This window comes from Leuciscus leuciscus (genome assembly GCF_965113295.1).
Source record: "Leuciscus leuciscus genome assembly, chromosome: 16".
Classification (NCBI taxonomy): domain Eukaryota; kingdom Metazoa; phylum Chordata; class Actinopteri; order Cypriniformes; family Leuciscidae; genus Leuciscus; species Leuciscus leuciscus.
The window spans coordinates 17691431-17712159 of record NC_138740.1 but is presented as its reverse complement, the minus strand read 5'-3'; the positions used below and the strand labels follow the sequence as shown (position 1 = coordinate 17712159).

The 20729-nt window shown below is 38.1% G+C and overlaps 1 protein-coding gene and 1 long non-coding RNA gene across 7 annotated transcripts; one reads left to right on the top strand and one right to left on the bottom strand.

Moving 5' to 3' along the window:
- Positions 1 to 1108: 1108 nt before the first annotated feature.
- On the bottom strand, positions 1109 to 19357 carry LOC309477594. Of its 6 annotated transcripts, none has more exons than XR_014198665.1 (11): positions 19218 to 19357; positions 18755 to 18977; positions 18460 to 18514; positions 18223 to 18307; positions 16844 to 17000; positions 7453 to 7517; positions 5960 to 6037; positions 5762 to 5863; positions 5484 to 5574; positions 5128 to 5243; positions 1109 to 5042 (listed from the first exon to the last, which is right to left on the bottom strand). It is a non-coding gene; the product is annotated as an uncharacterized lncRNA (long non-coding RNA). The 6 variants fall into 6 exon arrangements; XR_014198670.1 differs by having other exon boundaries at positions 1110 to 5048; XR_014198667.1 differs by having other exon boundaries at positions 1110 to 5243; positions 18460 to 18552.
- Positions 11587 to 20667, top strand: pcyt1bb (phosphate cytidylyltransferase 1B, choline b). Its single transcript, XM_082140872.1, has 8 exons — positions 11587 to 13046; positions 14153 to 14252; positions 14357 to 14473; positions 16864 to 17015; positions 18252 to 18330; positions 18420 to 18562; positions 18793 to 18981; positions 19251 to 20667. Exons 1-8 carry the CDS (start codon positions 12945 to 12947, stop codon positions 19410 to 19412), a joined length of 1044 nt encoding a protein of 347 aa, XP_081996998.1. The 5' UTR covers positions 11587 to 12944; the 3' UTR covers positions 19413 to 20667.
- The last annotated feature ends 62 nt before the right edge of the window (positions 20668 to 20729 follow it).

The window sequence follows — 20729 nt, the reverse complement described above, 5'->3', positions numbered from 1 at the left end:
TGCGAGGCGGTTGTTATAGCGAATACAACCCCGACAGGCTGATCAGGACCCCGACGCGACGCAGATAATTATTATTACATGGCTTGGTTGAATTCTAATGCAGAATGCGGTCTATTATTTCTTGATAACACACCGCTGCCATGAAAAACAGTGCGTTGCTATGGATGCAGGATTCTAACCGTAGAGACGGAACGGACTATTTTCTTTAGCGGAAGCAATACAATCGTTTTTAAATCAATAAACTCCTTTATAAATCAATATTTTGTGTCAAATTATTTATTTACTTGGTAGGTAGCCATGTAATAAGCAGGATAATGTAGAGCGAGGCGGTTGTTATAGCGAATACAACCCCATCAGGCTGATTCAAGATGATCAGCCTGTCGGGTTGTATTCGCTATAACAACCGCCTCGCTCTACATTATCCCTTACTTAACAGCCTGAATAATTTCCATCAACTTCTAGGAAAATGTCATTCAAAGTGACCACCCTTTTACACACACAGAACTTTCCATGAATGACAAGAGGGAATGAAGCTGTTTGTCATGATGTAACTTATGATTTGCTCTAGAACTCCATTTTATCTTCCTGGAAACCTAGAGAGCACTGCCTGTGGTTATGAAAAACCTGTCACTGAATATAGAGCACTATGTATGAGCACTATACAGAGCCATCTTCTTTCCATACATGCATAGTTGATCCGCTCATGCTTGCGGCAACTGACCTCAGACCTACAAGGCATTCACACACACACACGCACACACACTCACTACTGATCAGATAATGGGGCTCATTTAACTCTGCACCTGCTCTTCAAAATACTTGAGGCTTAAAATGACACATGGGTAAGATTTCAAAGAGGAAACTTCAATTATAAGCTAGCTAACATATTTATGACTCATCATATAGCACATAAACCTACATGAAAAAAACATGCAATATAATAATACTCTTTAAAGGACTAAAGTGCTTACTTGCTGCCTCTTTGTTACCACCTTACTAAACCTGACAATAAATGGCATCCAGCTATGAAGAGATAAACTCATCCATATTTTCTCTGACAGGGTCATGATATTAATGAGGAATCGCACGATGAAGGGTATCATAAGGAATAACAGTCTTTATTGTGATCCACAAAACCAGGAGAAATATAAACAAAAAAGCAAACTGAAATGAGAATCAACAAGGGATAAAGGACTAAACAAAACCGGGATTTTAAATACAAGATGAACATAATGACTGACAGGTGATAATTATACATAATAGAAACAAACGAGGAGATAATCAGAAACCAAGAAAACCAGAATTAAACTGAGCAGAGAAGCAGGAACTAACCAAAACAGAATTTAAAAGTCCATAACCCCGACAATTATTATATTATATTACATTACATTACATTATATTATATTATATTATAAAAATGTATACTGTAGTACATGGGCAAATTAGTTTTTGTGAAAAACTTGAATTACATTCAACTATTTCTTCCAAAGAAACAGCTGATATTGCATATGTCATCTTCCTGGTAACACACCAGAATATGTTTCTATTCATTTTGATTTCATCACAGTTCCCTGAAACTGGTGGTGCCTCAGGTTGTCTATGTAGTCCTGCACGAGGCTAAATCTAGCTGGTGATTTACTTTGGCAGATAATTGGGATAATCTGTCCACTAAATGCCCAACGCTTCAGACATGCCTCTGAGAAACAGTGAGGTGGTTGTTTGCCATTTTGCTTCTGGACAGTAGCCTGCACAAGGCCGTTGACTATGAGCTTGAAATGCTGACTAAGTTCATTTCAGACAAATGAGTGGCCTACCATGTATTTATAGAGTTGCAAGTGGTGAATGAAGTGATTTATTACTCTTAACACCTTATTCAAACAGCACAACAGTTATTTTGGCACACATATCAGTCTGTTGTTGACCTCTTTGTTCAAGGACAAGGTAACAATGGGCACATGATTAAATTAATCATATTGCTAATTCAAAATGAGGCATTTCTTATTCTGTATCTGAACACCAAACTGCCTCATTGCATTAAATAGCACTCTACAACAACTCAAATGAAATCATTGTTCTTGGATAGTATGATCATGTTTGGTCACTAAAAACAGGTGGACACATGCCAGAGGTGATTGTTGGTGACTGTAATCTTTTGGACACCCATGGAGAGGGACAGACTAAAGTAGTTCCTTCTCCTGTTTCGTCTTTCTCTGTCCTTTTCCCTCTAACAAATTAAGCGTCATGCTTTAACAATGTTTCAAATTGTCAAAGAACTCAAAAGCACTTACAAAAATAGATCGTGCATATGTAGAAAACACAGCACATTTGTGAAGAATTGTGTCACTCACAAAGTTTGATATGTTTCCCACCAATTTTTGTTCACAATTTTCTTCCATTTCTGTATGGTGGAAACAGAAATCACTGAGATCACTAGATCAGCTGCCAAAAGAAGCTTATGTAGGACCTGGTATTTGTTTAACCAATCCAAGGTAAAAGTGGTTGTCTGTACTGTTAACTTTCTCTGCCAGATGTGTATAAAATTCAGCATATAACTCAAAAATGAAGAATATAGACAGATTACCAAAGAGATACCTCACATTATGAAAGGGGACACACCAAGAGGTGAAACTTTAAATCTAACCTGTTTTAAGTTAAAATGTAATGCTGACCTCTGCTGGTCATGATGTGGCTGCACACTCCTTAATTATTTGTAAAGTTTTGCCAGTTACATTCTAATGGCAGGAACTTGGCAGGAAACACTAGCATAGCATAGACTCTGGTGTAAATGGTAGTTAATTCTGGCCTAAGCCTGCTTAGTTAAACAGGAAGGGGCCATCTGACCAAAGTGTACAATGACCAACCACAGTTTTATGTGATTTCAGGGGCTGGTTATCTCTGAAATGAATGAAAACACTAGCAGACCATCGTGCAAGACCTTAAAAGGATAGTTCACCCAAACATTCTTTTCATAATTTAGTTCCAAACCTGTATGACTTTATGGTTACAGTGTAATCACACAAATGAGTAGGCTACTGAGTAATATGAATAAGCATGTATATACTATAGGTTTAAGGTTAGGGTATGGTTACTTGTAATTCAGTACAATTTACTCTTATTGCTATAGTAAGTACATCTAACTTGTAACAAGGACTATAAGTTACTTTGCAACTAGATGACAACTAGCAGTTATCAAGGTTATGTTTAAGGGTACGTTTACTCAACAATGATATGCTTAAAACTGAGAAGTTTTTCCTTTGCGTTTTCCGCGACGACACCATTGTCAAAACGATCCCCTTTGGGGATCACGGATCCGCGAAAACGACTAAAAACTCTGTGTTCTGCTGCCAGGCCATTAGATGACGCTGAAACATTATAGACTGAACACGTAATACGCATGTTGCGTTTGTGTTGTTGACACGGAGACCGTTTTCAAAAACTTGGACTTTGAAACCCGTTTTCAAAAGTTTGCGTTTTCAGGTACTCAAAACGGCATTGTCGTGCAAACGAACGGCCAAAACACATAAAAAGTTTTACGGTTTTAGATTAAAACGGTGTAGTGTAAACAGCCCCTAAGTCTGTCTAGTTTCATTGTGATTTGTTTTTTCCTGTTCCTGTTTTGCCTCTATTCCTGGTCGTTATTAGTTTCGTTGGTTTCTGATTAAATACGCACCTGTTTCTGTTCCAGTTAATTACCTCACTCTGTGTCCTTAAGCCCTTAGTTCCTCTTAGTTCTTTGTTAAGTCTTGTCTATGATTTAACATGGTTGTGTTCTCCTGAGTTTTTCCTTGGATTTATGATTAAAGATTGTTTATTTCCCTTAATCTCCAGCATTGTGCGCTTACTTCAGCCACACACTGTGACAAGATTGAACCTAAAGATATGATTTTTTGGTGGCATTTATAATAATTGACTTACCAGCAGTCACTCTGCTTTGCTTAGAGCAAGAGGAGCAAACCCTTAAGGACCACATGAGTAAATTTTTTGTCTCAGTGGAGCCAGGGGATTACTTGGCAAGTGGATCCCCTGGTTTCATCTCTGGACGCAGAGCCTGTCACTCCACCTCTGCCCTTTGACCAGTCAGCTCCACCTTGGCTCCCCGCCCCATCGACTTCACCTTGGACTGTCGTCTGAACGGCTCCACTGGGCTCCTTTGTCCCTCCAGCTCTGCCTTGGTCAGTCATCACTTTACCTGCACCACAGACTTTCTGGCCTTCAGCTGTGCTTCGCCCTTCCACCTGTTCAGCTCTGTCGAGCTCCACCTTACCTTCAGCAACGCCTTGGTCCTCAATTCCAACGGCAGCACCTCAGTCCTCCGGCACATTGGCTCCACCTCAGCCGCTTGTTACCGCAGCTCTGCCATGGCCTCCAGGACCTTCTGTGTCGCCAGGTCTCACCGACTCTTTTGCTCTGCCTGGGTCTTCACCTCCATCAGCTCCATCTCAGTCTGTCATTCCCCAGGTTTCGTCTGCCAAGTCTCCACCATGGCTCCTCCCTCCCTCAACTCCGCTATGGGCCTTCGTCCTGGCTTTATTCTGGGTCCCAACCTGGCTATTCTTGCCATTGTCTCCTCCCTGGCTTCGTATTTTTAAAGTATTGTTATATTATTTACGCACTATTGCTTTGTCAGGATACTTTGTGCATCACGGAACCATTACGACTTTCTCCTGAGACTGCATCCGGACGCTCGTAACAGCTAAGGCACTGCAAGTATCGTACATTTAACTAACTAAACAGAGATTTTAGTATAAGCTGCAGACCCCTTGTTTACAAGGTGCTTTGAACTAAGAAACTGATGGTTACTTTTCTTTTTATAATAAACAAAAATGTAAAGGTATGTCCTCATGTCCTTGAACTCCAGTAAACTCAACCAACATGGCTGATGTCCTTTTAAGGTTCTAGGAGTAGAACCACAGTTCAGTTAAGTGTCCTTAATTAGCAATTACTGTACATCTCTGCCCATACAGTATAAGGCATTTGTTAGATACAAACAAAAACATTCCTCCGTGAGACTAGAGGCCGGTGTGGTTCCCACGACTCTCGGCCTCGCTCTGCGTGCCACAATACATTTTTACATTTTCAATTACATATACATGTTTACATGCATATGTGATTCAATTATAACATCACCATTTTTGTCCAGGTCTTCCATTTGAGAGATGTGACAGGACCCTTGGAAATGATTCATGGCCAATCGGTATTACTCCACATTCACCCTCTGGATTCTCCAGGCATTGAACAGAAACCTGAAACACATTACAACGGTTTTAAATATGTAAAACAACACCTAAGCTGCTCCTAACCATACTAATTTCATTTAAACTGTTTAAACTGAAATTTCATTTAACTTTTTCACACTTTTTGTTTACACTGACAACAGCATAATTATCATTTCACATCCAGCTTTTAAATCTTTTAAATCGCATGAAAGCATACATTAAAAAATGAATCAATCATGATAGGTTGAGTGAATTATCATGACATACGTTTGGTTGAATGATGTCCTGGAAATGATTCGGAATCAAACACTACTATTCCATCTTCACCCTCTGGATTCTCCAGGCATTGCACAGAAACCTGAAACAAATTATGGTATTGATAGGCTGAACTTAATAAGCACTTAAACTTTATTTCATTTTGAATACCTTTTTTGTCCGTTTAAAAGCACATCAAGTTTACCCATGACTTTATTCACAATATAGAATGGCCTCTTATACCAAATAATACATTTGAGCAATATCAGATTGAGTGAATTATGACCTACATTTGGTTGACCGATGAAATGAAAATAATTGGGAAATGATTCAGAGTCAAACACCACTTGTCTATCTCGACCATCATGGTTTTCCACACACTGGACAGGATACTAAACATAATGAAATAGATATATGCAAAATAAAACTTAGATTGTTATTTTGATAGTTTTTAGATGTTTAATTAATAAATAGTTGGGATAAACTACCTTAATCTGCCCAGAGGCAATGACAGTTGGACACAACTCCAAATCCGTCAACCAGGAGAAATTGCAGCATGTGTTGCCCTAAAAAAAAAAAAAAATATATATATATATATATATATTAATATATATTTTAAAATTATTATGTATATAATTAATGTAAAATGCCAAAAATATGATGCACAAAATATATTTATTTCAAGAGCAATGCAGTCCTTATGAGACTGTGTGCATGTTCCGCAATGCTAGCATGTTTGCATTCCAAAACAAAAGTAATTGTATATTTGCAATCCATTGTTTAAGTTAAATTTGCAAGTTCAAATCTCTGTTTAATCTTTATTAATCCTAACTAATGAAAGAGTTTGGTTATACTATCTGATATTATAACAGTATTATAACATTTATATGTTACAGGGGAGAGGAAATGTGACGATCGTGAAACTGCTGTGTCACTTGCTAGCATGAAGCACAACTAGAGCCTCTACAACTTTTTCTCATTGTACAGAACATTTCTAAAAACTAAATCAAATTGTAGATAGTTCATACTGATTGTTCAGATTAACAATTTTCTATTTTGCTTATATTTTTGTTCTTGTTGCCACTAGCATGCTCATCTCCATTTTTTTCCGTCCGGTCGGACATCTTTGCCAGATCTTTAGCCTCTGTAAATTCTTTAAGTTTGTACACCCTTGATAGCCATAAATAGTTGCAAACATACTTACCATTGAAATATAATGTTGCTGTTCTTGATGTTCCAGATTTTTTCTATGTAATGATGTGATTAGCTTAGCTACGTTTTAAACGTGATTAACCCTCGATTGTAAGCATGTATGGAGATTTGTTACGTAGTGCGAAGCATTCATTCTGATTGGTGGAAAAATAACCCATTTACATGATAAGTACATAAATAAATTATATAAGACCTATGGATGAATGGATTATTAATACATTATATTTAGCAGCAACATACACCAAAGGTTAAAACCTAATAATAAAATTAATTAATAATATGAACAAACATTATTACATTATATAGGCCTGATGCTTGAAAGATCATTATAATACATTTAAATAATTAAAAGTCTCATAAAACTGTGATTAAGTTTTTGGACACTTAAGTGATTTAATTAAACATTTTGAATATCCATTTTATCCAATTTTGAATATCCATATTGATATATCCATTGGTTTAGGATCTGAAACCTAACAAATACATTTTATAAATTTTTTGTTTAAAAGATGTTCTTGTGCTATCTTTCTTTACAATAACTTGGTTTTATATTTTGATATAATGCAAAAACATTCATACATTTTTAAGTTTGCATAAAGTGAAAAAGATCACTATAATAGGCATATTGATGTCTAGTGTGTTACTGTTATGTAGGCCAACTGTTTGGAAATTAAAGTTATTACAAAAGTTATTGCCAACCAAAACCAAATAGAAGTCAACAATGTACAGCTTTCTAAAAGACAATTATCACAGCAAAAGTTCATATCACCTTTTTGTCCCTGGGCTCAGCATTGTGAAGGGAAGGCTTGACATTGTGAATTTCCAGACATCCATCTACTCCACAATGAAGTACAAAATCCAGACAAAAAATAAGCCCAAATGATATAGCATATACAGTATCCACAGGTGACTAGTCTGACTCCTGACTCCAACACCTTTTATGACTCTCACTCAAAACATAAATAAATTCTTCACATTTTCTGAAGTAATTGTACAACAGGATTGGCAGGCTTCACAACTAAAGGAATGCAATGCAAGATGACACTGTGGAAACTATGATCCAGGCGGGGCCACCAAAGGCAAATGAATGGAAAAAAGAGAGACAAACATTTGCCTGTTTGCAAATTATCTGCAGTAGTGTAATGGTCACCAGCTGGAGTGCCCTTGAGAGCCACCAGAGGGCACTCCACAACAGACTATTATCACTCCCTCACAAACTACATTTCCCATAACTCACTGCCTGGACTCATCATCACTGATTGCTTTCACCTGTGTCTCATTACCCTGTTAGTCACAGCCTATTTATACCATGTTCACTCATTCACTCACTGTGAAGTTTTGGATGTTGTTGCACTGCATTTCCGAGCGGTTTCCCTGGTTTCTGGATTTTTTTTTGCCTGTTCTGTGGATTACTTTTTGCCACTGACCCCTGTTTGTTTGTTTGTTTGTTTGTTTGTTTGTTTGTTTGTTTGTTTGTTTGTACGGCCTACCTGTGTTTTGACCTATTGCCTGTATATTGGATTACGTGTCTGGATTGCCCCTTAATTAAAGCTGCATTTGGTTCTCGACCTTCGTGTCTCGGAGCAGTTCGTAACAAGTAGGAAGTAAATCCTAATAAATGGATGTTTTGCAGTGAATAAAAGATACTAGAAGTAGGGATGTCCCGATCCACGTCATCAGTATCGTGCTAGCGTTGCCACCCGTCCCGGTTTTCCAGGGATTGTTCTCTTTTTTGAGCGACAGTCCCGAAAAAAAAAAAGAAAAAAAAACACACACACACACACACACAGACACACACAGACACACACAGACACACACAGACACACACAGAGTTTAAAAGCCAAAATGATCTCATCTTTTGGACATTCATCATATTCCATTGTATTGGTTTTCATTTCTTGTCCTAAAACAGACTAATCTGTTTATTTTTAAGTTACACATTCTACATTGATTAAAAATGAAAATCAAATGTTTTTTTAGCCTAGTATTATTTTATACAGAAATAAATTATTTATAATTCAGATGAGAATAACGTTAAAGTTAATTAAAATTTTAAGGAAACAAATATATTGATCTGAAATATAGCAAATTACAGGTACAATTACCAAACATATCTCAAGATCTCTTGAATAAAGGGTGGCAGTCTTTCATTAACAACTGCTGTTGTGGTCTATATACTGGAGAAGTATTTGTTCTCCATTTGAGTGAGATGGTTTTATGTGGCTAATTGAGCAAAGTGCTTCCATATATTTTATTATTATTAGTATTAGTTCAAGAATAAAATAAAAATATCGGATTGATATCGGTATCGGCAAATAGCCAAACTGCGGCATCGGTATCGTATTGGAAGTGAAAAAGTGGTATCGGGACATCCCTAACTAGGAGGTACATCAAATATTTACAATATGTATTTCTTTAATGAAGATAATTACAAATTCAAATAATTCTGCATTTTACATGTGTGTCCTCAAAATAACAAGCATGCTGGGTGATTAATAAGCTGGCCAACCACAACTCACAGAGGGTAAGGTTTTGCATGTACAGTATATAAAAAGTATACACGCCCCTGTAAAACAGCTTTTTGGTCATTTAAAAAAACGAAACGAAGAAAAATTATATCAGAGCTTTTGCACATGTAATGTAAAAATTACAATCTATGCAATGCCACTGAATGCCAAAGTGACACATTTCAGATAAAAACAAAATACTGTATTGTGTGTAATCACTGCATAAGAGTGCACACCCCTGAACTAATACTTAGTTGAATCACCCTTTGATTTTATCACAGCACTCAGTTTGTTTTGTTAGGAGTCTCCTTGGCACATCTTGACTTGGAATATTTTCCCAGTTTTCTTAGCAAAAACTTTCTAGATCTGTTAAATTGGGAGGGTCGCCTGCATACACGGCCCTCTTCAGATCCCTCCACAGATCTTCCATAGGATTCAAGTCTGAGCTCTGGCTGGGCCATTCCAAAACATTCATCTTTCTTTGCTGAAGTCATTCTTTTGTTGATTTACAGTGTCCTCCACTAATATTGGCAACCTTGGTAAATATGAGACTTACCAAGGTTTAAAACAATTGAAAGTGGGGGGAAACTCACGTTATGAAATAGGCCTACATGTTTTTCTCCAATGCATGTTAGCCACAATTATTAGCACCCCAAGAAATTCTTATGAGTGAAATATCTCTGAAGTATATTCCCATTCATATTTAAGTTTTTTAGCACACTAGGAGCATTAAATTGTCCAGCCATGACTTCCTGTTCCACAGGAGTATAAATATGAGGAAACACAAAGGCCAAATTCCATTAATCATCCATCACAATGAGTAAAACCAATGAATATAGTTCTGGGGCCGTATTCACAAAGCATTTTATCTTACCACTAGGAGTACTCCTAAATCGCACTAAAAGATTTTAGCTAGGAGTTTTCTCTTAAAAGTTATTCACAACGCCTTTCAGACCTACTCTTAGTAAAGAAAAATGAAAACTCCTAAACTAAGAGTGAGTCTTCGTTGCTATGGATGACGTCATTACTCATGCACGAGCTTGACTGAAGTGACCACCTTGATTGGCTGATGATTGTAACGCGGGAATGATTCCAAACACCTCCCCTACGATGATGAGTGACAGGTGACAGGTCTGAGAATGCGTGCGCTACACAAGTAGTGCGAAGGACGGAAGATGATGAATAACTGAATAAATAGCCTAAATAAATAAAGAGTAAGGCAAAACAAATATATAGTAGCCTAATGAAACATATGGATTGATGCAATATCTTTGCAACATTATTGAATTAATCTGTCTCTATATGCCTCTGCCTACGTTTGCAAAGAGAAGAACATTTTTGATTCACAATGAAACGTTACAATTAGTTTACATGCAATGAGTAGCCTAGGTTTGGTTGTTGTTGGTGGCGTTATTGCATCCAATGCAAAATTGTTCCCTTGCGATTGGAAGCTCCTGAGCCGCCGCATACGCATTTCAAAACATCGCAACGTGAAATGCCACAAAAAGCGGTTTGTGAATCGGTCTTAGTGAGTTACATTTACATTTAGTCATTTAGCAGACGCCCTTATCCAAAGCGACTTACAAATTAGGACTAAATTCAGCGAGTCATCATAAAGAGGCAAAAGCAACAACAACGCAGGAAGTGCTCAAAATACGAAGTTCAGGTATTATTCAGAGTAGCATAAGCCTGATAAGTGATGTTTCAAAGGGAAAGGAATTATTTTTATTTTTTTTCTATAAGGTTAAGTGCTCACGGAAGAGATTGGTTTTCAGCTGTTTTTTGAATGTTGTCAGGGATTCTGCATTCCGGATGAGGGTGGGGAGAGCGTTCCACCAGCATGGAACTGTAAATGAGAATGTTCTGGAAAGTGATTTTGTGGCTTTCTGTGATGGAACCACGAGACGTCGCTCGTTGACCGATCGTAGGTGTCTGGTAGGGATGTAGACTCGTAGGAGTGAGTGAAAGTAGGAGGGAGCTGAGCCTGTGATAGTTCTGTAAGCAAGCGTCAGTGCCTTGAACTTGATGCGAGCAGCTAGAGGTAGCCAGTGCAGAGAGATGAACAGAGGAGTGACGTGGGCCCTCTTGGGCTCGTTGAAGACAAGACGAGCTGCAGCATTCTGGATCATCTGTAGGGGTTTGGTCGCACATGCTGGGAGTCCAGCCAGAAGGGCATTGCAGTAGTCAAGCCTAGAGATGACCAGGGCCTGGACGATAAGTTGTGTTGCATGCTCAGTTAGGAAAGGCCTGATCTTCCTGATGTTGTGCAGTGCAAACCTGCATGATCGAGCTGTCTTTGAATATGCTGGAGTTTGTTTTTGGATGGGCAAGGAGGATTCTTCTTGAAAGCCTCCCAAACAACTTGTGGTGATGTAGGAGTTAGGAGTTAGGAGTTAGGAGTCCTCTCGACTTCTTTTAAGCTGTCCCAGACTTAGGTGCTACTTTTAGGGCTAAAATGCTTCGTGAATTACTCTTAGTCAAAAAAATTAGGAGTCCTAAAGTTACGAGTGACACGCCCATTATTTTTAGGAGTTGCTCCTAAATTCGCCAGTTAGGAGCTACTTTTAGCCTTAAAATTCTTTGTGAATACGGCCCCTGATGTGCAGCAAGTGGCTGTAAGAAAATAACTAAAGCATTGAAAATCCCCATTTCCACCATCAGGGCAATAATTACGAAGTTCCAATCAACTAAAGATGTTACAAATCTGCCTGGAAGAGGACGTGTGTCTATATTGTCTTCATGCATGGCGAGGAGGAAAGCTTGAGTGGTGAAGGATCACAGATGGAAAGTTGCAGAGATAAGCTGAGTCTTGGGTTCAGAAAGCCTAAAAAAAGGTATCAAACAGCACCTACATCACCACAAGTTGTTTGGGAGGCTTTCAAGAAGAATCCTCCTTGCCCATCCAAAAACAAACTCCAGCATATTCAGTTGTCAGACACGAATGGAACTTCAAACGGGACCTGGTTCTATGGACAGATTAAACTACAAAAAGAGTTTTTTGGCAGATGGGTTCAGTGGAGATCATCATAACTATGCCAAACCTATGGGCGGCAGTGTAGGGAGAAGGATAAAGCCATGCAAGCCAATCATAATCCTCAGAAATACTTAGGTAACATTTGCCTTAGCAGTGCAGTTTTGATCAATTTTGGAAAAAAATGGTATAAGAACAGCTGAAATTTATTTGGAGTCACTTCAGGTGAAGACAGGTGTACAATTTTACATGAGCTCGATGATAGGTTAATTCTGAAGACAGCTACATACCCAACTATAAAAGGGTGTGCACACTTATGCAGTAAAGCTATTTTAAGTTTTTAGTAACAAAAGCACACAATAGCAGCAAAAGTGTTTTGCAATACAACATGAACACAATCAGTACACTGTACCAAACAATTATTTTTAGGGCAAGTACATAGTAAAGACACCAAATATAAAGCGTGACCAGTATATCTAACTTTGATGTTATTTTGACACTCCCCATGTGCAGAAGTTGTCGAGAGGCTTCCAGTAAATAAACAGAGACTCACGACAACAAATATGAAAAACACAGCACACAATATTTTTTTAAAACAATACATTTGATTGAGCCTAGAAAGTATTAAAGGCACATGAAAAACAACCTTTGCTCCTTTGCCTCGTCACAAGGGTCAGTGTGACTGGCCAGTTATCAGTACAGGAGTAAAAGCAAAGGCTTGTCACATATCTGGGAGAGTGCAACTGGTGCAAAGCCAAATAAGAGTAAACTAAAATCTCTGCCATGGCGAACAGGAGAAGAAATGGATCCCGTGCTAATGGTCGTGCTGGTCGAGGAGGAGTTCAACCACAGCAAACGCAGCAACGCAAGCGGCCACCTATTAAGGTTAGTTTGAACAACTAATAATATTATAATTTCATAATTTGGCTATGCAGCATCTGTTTGGCTCTGATTCCGGCCTGTTTCTGTCCTCTCTAAAATATTCTGCTAACACTATATTTCGATGATCCACTTTAAACATTATACCGACTATAATTAACTTTGAAACTACATGTCAACTTATTCTACTAACCCGAACCCTAACACCTAACCTTAACCTAACACTCGATTACAGTTCACTATCACCCTAATGAGAGTTAGTTGACATGTAGTTGACAAGTTACTTATAGTACAATGTCTGAAGTGGACCATCGAAGTAAAGTGTAACCAATAGTCTTAACCATGAAGAAAATAACTTACTGCGGTGAAATATGTATCCACTTTATATGGAGAAATCTATGAATTGTATGAATGAATGCTTTAAAATGCAATGAAAATTAAAATATGAAACCAAAAGAGCAGCACATGGCTTTCAATCATTGGTATTTCTCTTACATAATCTATGAAGTCTGTTATCTGAGTACATGGTACAGATTCCAAGCCTGATGCCTTCCTCTAGTCACGGCAATTATTATTTATTTTATATACAGCTCATCATAGTTCATATCCACCAATCAGATCCATCAAGCAGTGGTGTGGTGTGGTGTGATTATAACTATCTATATCTGTCTGAGGGGTTCCCTCCTGAACAGCTGATGGTTCTAAAGGGCAGTTCCAACATCATAGATTATTGGGAATTTGCACATACACTCATTCATGCACGTTTATTGAACACCTGCATATTTGTGCAGTGCTTGCTCAGCTCCTCTTATCAAACAAGGACAAGATAATTGCTCACGAATTTGTACATTTTGCAATCAAATTTTTGTATAGTATTTTAGGGAACGTTTACACAACAACGATGTACTAAAAAAGTTTTTTCCTTCGAGTTTTTCGCATACATACGACAATGTTGTCAAAACAATCCCCGATCACATGGATCCACGATAGCAATTAAAAACGCTGTATTCTGCTGCCAGGCAGCTTTAGAGAGCTTTTTAGACAGTTTCATGTGCTTTACAGGACCTGATTCCAGTAATTCTTTATAATAACAGCCGATATTTCTCTGATAGGCTCTAAGAGACCCAGCCATTTTTGCTAAACAATCAGGCAGTGACTCGGACACCCCACAAGACAAAGTGACTTTAGCCCAGGCACGCCGTGGCACTCCAGGTGAGAGAAAGAGTCAAATGTAGAGATACCGGTAAGATAAAATATTTTCATACAAATTGGTGCATCCAAATTGTACTTGAAGTATGTATTTGTTTTTTGTGCAGCTCATCGGCCCGTGCGAGTATATGCCGATGGAATCTTTGACCTCTTCCATTCGGGTCATGCCCGTGCATTGATGCAGGCCAAGAATTTGTTCCCAAACACACAACTGATTGTTGGTGGTGAGTCACACCGGCGTATGCACAGACTCTTGTCCAGTTTTGCAACAAAACCACATCAACACATCAGGTTAGACACCATATTGAATTTAACGCAAATGAGGCTGTGAGTGAAACAGTCTTTACAATGGCACACACTGTCCATTGGTCCTAGTGTCACAAACTGCTATGAGACAGTTAAGGATCCAAATGCAGCTTTATTAGGACAATCCAGAATCTTAATCCATAAAACAGGCAATGGGCCCTATTTTAACGATCTGAAACGCAAGTATCAAGCACAAAACGCAAGTAACTTTGTGGGCGGGTCTTGGGCGCTGTTGCTATTATACCGGCGGGATAAATGACTCTTGCGCCCGACGCAAATCTAAAATGGGTTGGTCTGAAGTAGCTTCATTATTCATAGGTGTGGTTTGGGCGTAACGTGAAATAAACCAATCAGAGCGACATCTCACATTCTCTTTAAGAGCAGACGCGCTTGTTCTAAAGCGGATTCCTATTGTAACAGCGGATTTGCCAGGCGCGCGCCAGGAGCGGTTCACAGCCGAGGAGACCGACGTTCTCGTCAGGGCTGTAAAACACAGAGAAGTGACGTTGGGGATGGAGAAACACACCCAAATTAACTTCGGTTAAATAGGCGTATGATAATTTGGGTAAATGTGTAAGCTAGATGTATGCTTTTATAATAATCTATCTATCGTAATAATGTATGATTTGCAAAAATGAAAACTGCTGCTTCTGTGTAGATGAGAGAATCAAAGTGTATGCGCGTTGTGCACATTGATTATGGCCAAGCATGCGCCCTTAAAATAGCATCTGAATAACATGCGCAACGCGGCACTGACTTTAAACTAGTTTTTTTCGGTTAGTGGCGGAATTGTTTTCTAAACCTGTAAAATAGCATGAGGGAACGTTTGCGCCGGAACACGCCTCCTCTTTGCGCTGAACCGCCCCCGGGAGCGCAAGTGTATTTCTTAGTTAACCGACGTGCTTCTGTGGAGGGAAAAGTCCGCTGTGCGCAGGTGCAAAATAGGAATGATACATGCGTCGGTGTACAAAGTCAATTGCGCTGGGTGCAAGATAGGGCCCAATAGGTTAAAAACCATAGACTGTAAAAAAAGGTGTCTGTGACGTCAGCTGTAGGTTTCTGAAGAGCATTTTTGAAGCACAAAGTGGTGGGCGGAGCCATCTTGGCAGCGTGTCAATGCGCGTCACTCCCGGATAAACAAAAAGGGGCAAAGAGGCGGAATTAACTGAGGTGACGTGACGGCTAACAGACAGCAGACAAACGGCCTTAATTATGCACTTTAAGGCTTAATATAATTTAAACGGAAGAGTTATAAAAATCACCAATATATAATTAGACATATAGACCAAAACCACTTTTTGTACCAGGCTGTAAACATATTTTTTTCTGCTGTAAAGTTGGGCATTTTAACATGGGGGTTTCTATGGGATTGACTCTCTTTTGGGGCCTGTCTCTAGCGGCCAGTTGATGAATTTCAGTTTAAGCCACTTCCGTGTTGGATTCAAGAGAGAGATCGGAAAGTTGCCGCTTGATCAAAACACAGGGAAGATAATCCAAAAAGACAGCAGGGCAGAAAAATACAGGCAAACAGGGAAATTCAGGAAACTAGGCAGAAAGTCAAAACCAAAACACAGGTAACCAGAGGGCACACACTCAGAAATGCAGTGTGACACTTACAAGACTTTGCAAAGAATGAGTGAAAACACAGGGATTAAATAGGCAGGCATTATTAACAAAATAATGAGACACAGTTGAAAGTAATCAAACATAATAATTCCAGGCAATGGGTAATGGGAAATGCAGTTTATGATAGGAAATCCAAGGAGATGGGAGGAGTGCCCTCTGGTGGCGATCATGTGCACTCCAGTAGGTGGATGTGACACCTAGATCATTTAATTTTCAAAACTACTTTCAGAATTGTTTTATATAGTTTTTGTCTACTGAAAGTTATTTTCTTTTTCGGAAAGATGTTTTGTCAGCTGAATAATCAGTATGTTGTTAAACAACAGTACAATCCATTAAACGCACTTTATTCTATCTCTCCACCTCCCTAAAAGCCGATGTGCAGAAATAAAGCTGAAGAAGTTTTGTAAACAGAAACTCGTCTCCTACATTCCAGAGCGAAGGGGGACTGAGAATATCGTGGCGGCACTGAGAAATAAAGATATCATCTAACACTCTCACAGCCTCATTTTCATTCCTGTCAAAAAAATGTATATGGCGCTATCCTGACTAAGGTCTATAAGCCTCATGTCCAAAATTTGGAAAAGCCAAAGGTTTATTTGACTTTAGTCTTTAGTCTCTTTTTCATTGTCTTACTTAAACCATGCCTGATGACTGCTCCATACCTTGTGTGTATCTCTGTCAGTTTGCAGTGATGCTCTGACGCACAAGTATAAAGGCTACACAGTGATGACGGAGGACGAGCGATATGAAGCCCTCATACACTGTCGTTATGTGGACGAGGTGGTCCGTGATGCTCCCTGGACCCTCACTCCTGAATTCCTTAAAAAACACAAGGTAAATTAATATTCAGTTCACTGTAGTAAAAAAAAAACATTATTACATAAAATGTATTATTTAATTATGTCCATTTTGTGTGCAACCCTGTTACCACAAAACTTTTCTACTCTTAACATATATAACATTCTTTAAAATCTTGACATTCAAGAATTAACACAGTTTGGACGAGAGGACAAGTAAATAATTCCATTCCATGGAAGTTGTTCTGTTGACTGCATTTGTCAAGTTATTGTATGAAAAAATAATCAAAGAAATATATATTTTTAAACTGAAATAAATTTACATTGATATAAGTTTATTAACTACAAGCCAACATTTGTTGTTCCAAATAGTAGCAAGCTCGATGCTAATGTAACGTGTGTGCTGTTTTGGTTTAGTTTCACTGTTCTGGTTTGCCTGTGTTCCCAAGTGAATTTTCTTGGTTGTTAATTAGTTCTACACACCTGTTTCTGTTCAGTTGATTACTCTCCCTTGTATTTAAGCTCTCAGTTTCCTTTGTTTCATGGTCTGGTTTTGTTTATGTTAAGCCTTTTTCCTGAGCTTCTTCCCTGTGATTCTCCTACGTCTTCCTAGTGGAATTTACTATTAAAGACTCCTTTTGTTTTAAAGCCTACACTGTGACTGACAGCTACTGAGTGACACCTCAATTTAGACTGCATTTGCAACCCTGTTACCACCAGTGCTATTTTAGTAATTGATTATAATTTTTGTTAGTTTTTTAAATATATTTTTTTAGTTTATTTAGTTTGTTATTTTGCTGTCTTAACCTAAACTAAATGAAAATGAGAAATGCTGCCTTGACAGCTAGCTAAAATATATATTTGCCGTCCATTTTTATATATTTTATTTCATTTCGGTTAATGTTCAGTTCAGTTAACCTTGCCTGTTAAAACATTCGGTACAGTTTTCTATTTTTACTGTATTATTATATTTACACAATATTGACTGTTTTTGCTAGACACTTGCAAAATCAAATTTTTTAACTATATTTAGACAGGATTTTAAACTGCATTCTGTCCAAAACTTTAACAGGCTTGCAAAAAATTACAAATTACATAAAAAATAGAAAATAAAACAGCTCATTTCAAAATGAACTTGATATTCAGTTTCCATATTGTATCGCTCTGTTTTATACCACATTCATGGAAAAGTTATTTAAAAAGACTAGAGAGATCATTGAAAATGTGAATTCATGGTGTCATACCTATTTATTTATTTTCCTGTTGTCCTCAGATTGACTTTGTGGCACATGATGATATCCCATACACCTCTGCTGGATCAGACGATGTCTACAAACATATTAAAGAAGCAGGTAAAGACTTTAACAGCAACCAAACTGCACAATTCTAGAGCTGAGTCAAAGGACTCATAAGAATAAACTTCTTCTACATGATCTGTAAGGAATGTTTGTGGCTACTCAAAGAACGGAGGGGATCTCCACCTCTGATCTCATCACTCGCATTGTTCGAGACTATGACGTCTATGTCAGGCGTAATCTGCAGAGAGGATACACAGCACGGGAACTCAACGTGGGCTTCATCAATGTAAGAAAGAAATTGTATGGCTTCAGAACACACATAGAAAAGTGGCATTTACTACTTTATATGATCTTTGAAACACATCGCCAGCAAGAGTTGACAGGTCATTCCAAAACTGGCAAAATGTGTGTTCCGTTCAGTGTTCAACGGAAGAAATTTGGTACGGTATGAGGAAGAGGAAATGAAGATGGGATTTACATGTTTAGGTGAACTATTCCAACTCTTTTGATTGACAGGAGAAGAAGTATCGTCTGCAAGAGCAGGTGGACAGAATGAAGGAGACTGTGAGGACGGTGGAGGAGAAGTCCAAACATTTAGTGCACCGTGTTGAAGAGAAGAGCCACGACCTCATCCACAAATGGGAGGAGAAATCTCGCGAGTTCATCGGAAACTTCCTGGAGCTGTTCGGTCCAGATAAAGCCTGGGTACGAAAAAAAAAAGAAAAAAAGAAGTGGTGTAGAAACAAATTTCTCTCAGAAATTGCTAGTAAATTTCACAAACGATTACAAAGAAATGGCAAGTGACACACTGAATTAAAAGTAAAAGTTTGAAGAGTATTTGTGAAACAATCTTGATTCATCTTTATTTTATTTATTACTCCAAAAAACAATCATGAAGGACATTAACAAAACGCAGGCATTAAATGTACAGTGTTATTTACCATTTTTCAAATTGGTTCTTTTGTGCTCTTTAGCACATGATCCAGGAACGGAGTGGCCGTGTTCTCCAGGCTCTGTCTCCCTATCAGTCTCCAAGTACGTCGCCCAGCTCCAGTCCCACCAGAAGACGCTCAACATCGCCCGTCAACCACTGGCCACCATTCACCACCACCCAAAGGAGCCTCAGTCAGCAGTAGTGAGGGTGACAAGGAGGAGAATGTAGATGGATGCTGGCTCTACCTCCTGCACATGCAGTCACCTTCTCATTCTGTTTACTGTATTTTATGCACCAAAATGTTTCATAATCGAGATCTACAATGGCATGCTGCTCAAAGATCCAGACTGACCTCATAATTCTGTAGAAAAACAAATATTAAAATGCCATGATTTGTAATACCATTTAAACACAGAACTGTGCACTTCATAACTTATCTGTCAAGTTAAGACCTGTTCAACCCAAGAAAGATTAGAATAACTATAACTGTATTAGCATCCACACCAAGGGACAATAACGTTCTGTTTATTAAAAGTCAGCAGCACTAGTTGTCATCTACATCTGCTGCTTTAAATGCTCAAGCTCTTTATAGTTGGGTAGATTCTGATTGTCTGTCAATGTTTTTAGCATTCATCAGCTGAAAAAAAAATTGTATAAGGATAATCGTGCCATTATCATTATAGCTGTGATGTAGACGTCACTATTAGAGTGATTAGTAAAACTTTATGGTTGTAATTATATAACATATTTATGAATTATGTATTTTATTAAACACTATCCCAACTAACAACATGTTTTAAGAATGTTTTGCTAATGTTCTCTGAATGTTCAAAACGTCCAGTTTTTTCAATGTTTTAAAAACTTTTTTCTTTGGTTATGTGAACATTTCATTTTGCAAACATTATGGGATTGTTACTTTTGAATGTTCGCTGAACATTCTGAAACAAGTAGTAACATAAAAAAAAATATGTTTTCCAATCGTTCCATGAAAGATGTCTAATAATGTTTTTATGCCAGTGTTTTGAGAACATTATTGAAGACCATGGTCCTAGTTTATACAATGTGCGTACACACAGATTTGAAGACTGTGTCTGCGCTAAAATCCAGGCCAACGTTCATATTTCCAGTTTTTGACGTGTTTTCCTTATGGTAGAAAGTCGGAGTACTGTAGGTATTTGGAAATCTAATCAATTCTTGTCGCAAGCCGTTCTCAAGTAAGGATTTGGACGTTGACTGCTGCTCTTTAATGGTAATGACAATAATAAATGACATTAATTAGGCAGCATTTACAAGGCGGAAGTCTGAAACCATTCAGCTGTGCACAATTTTGAGATCATTTGCAATTTATAATTTCACTTCTGGAATAGAGGCGTATGCACGTTTTTTTCTGAGTATGCTCGTTTCACAAATATAGGATGGTTTCTACGCAATAAATAAATTATATAAATGAGGCCCCAGATAACTTTGGGCAAACATTCTATTTAAGTTACTGGAATAATGTTTGTTCATAACTTTGAGA

Bases quoted from the DNA above. Each gene is read 5' to 3' on its own strand.
- pcyt1bb (XM_082140872.1), top strand. From the start codon at position 12,945: ATGGCGAACAGGAGAAGAAATGGATCCCGTGCTAATGGTCGTGCTGGT. The intron at 13,047-14,152 runs GTTAGTTTGAAC...TTTCTCTGATAG, and splicing joins GCAAGCGGCCACCTATTAAG to GCTCTAAGAGACCCAGCCAT. The intron at 14,253-14,356 runs GTGAGAGAAAGA...TTTTTTGTGCAG, and splicing joins GGCACGCCGTGGCACTCCAG to CTCATCGGCCCGTGCGAGTA.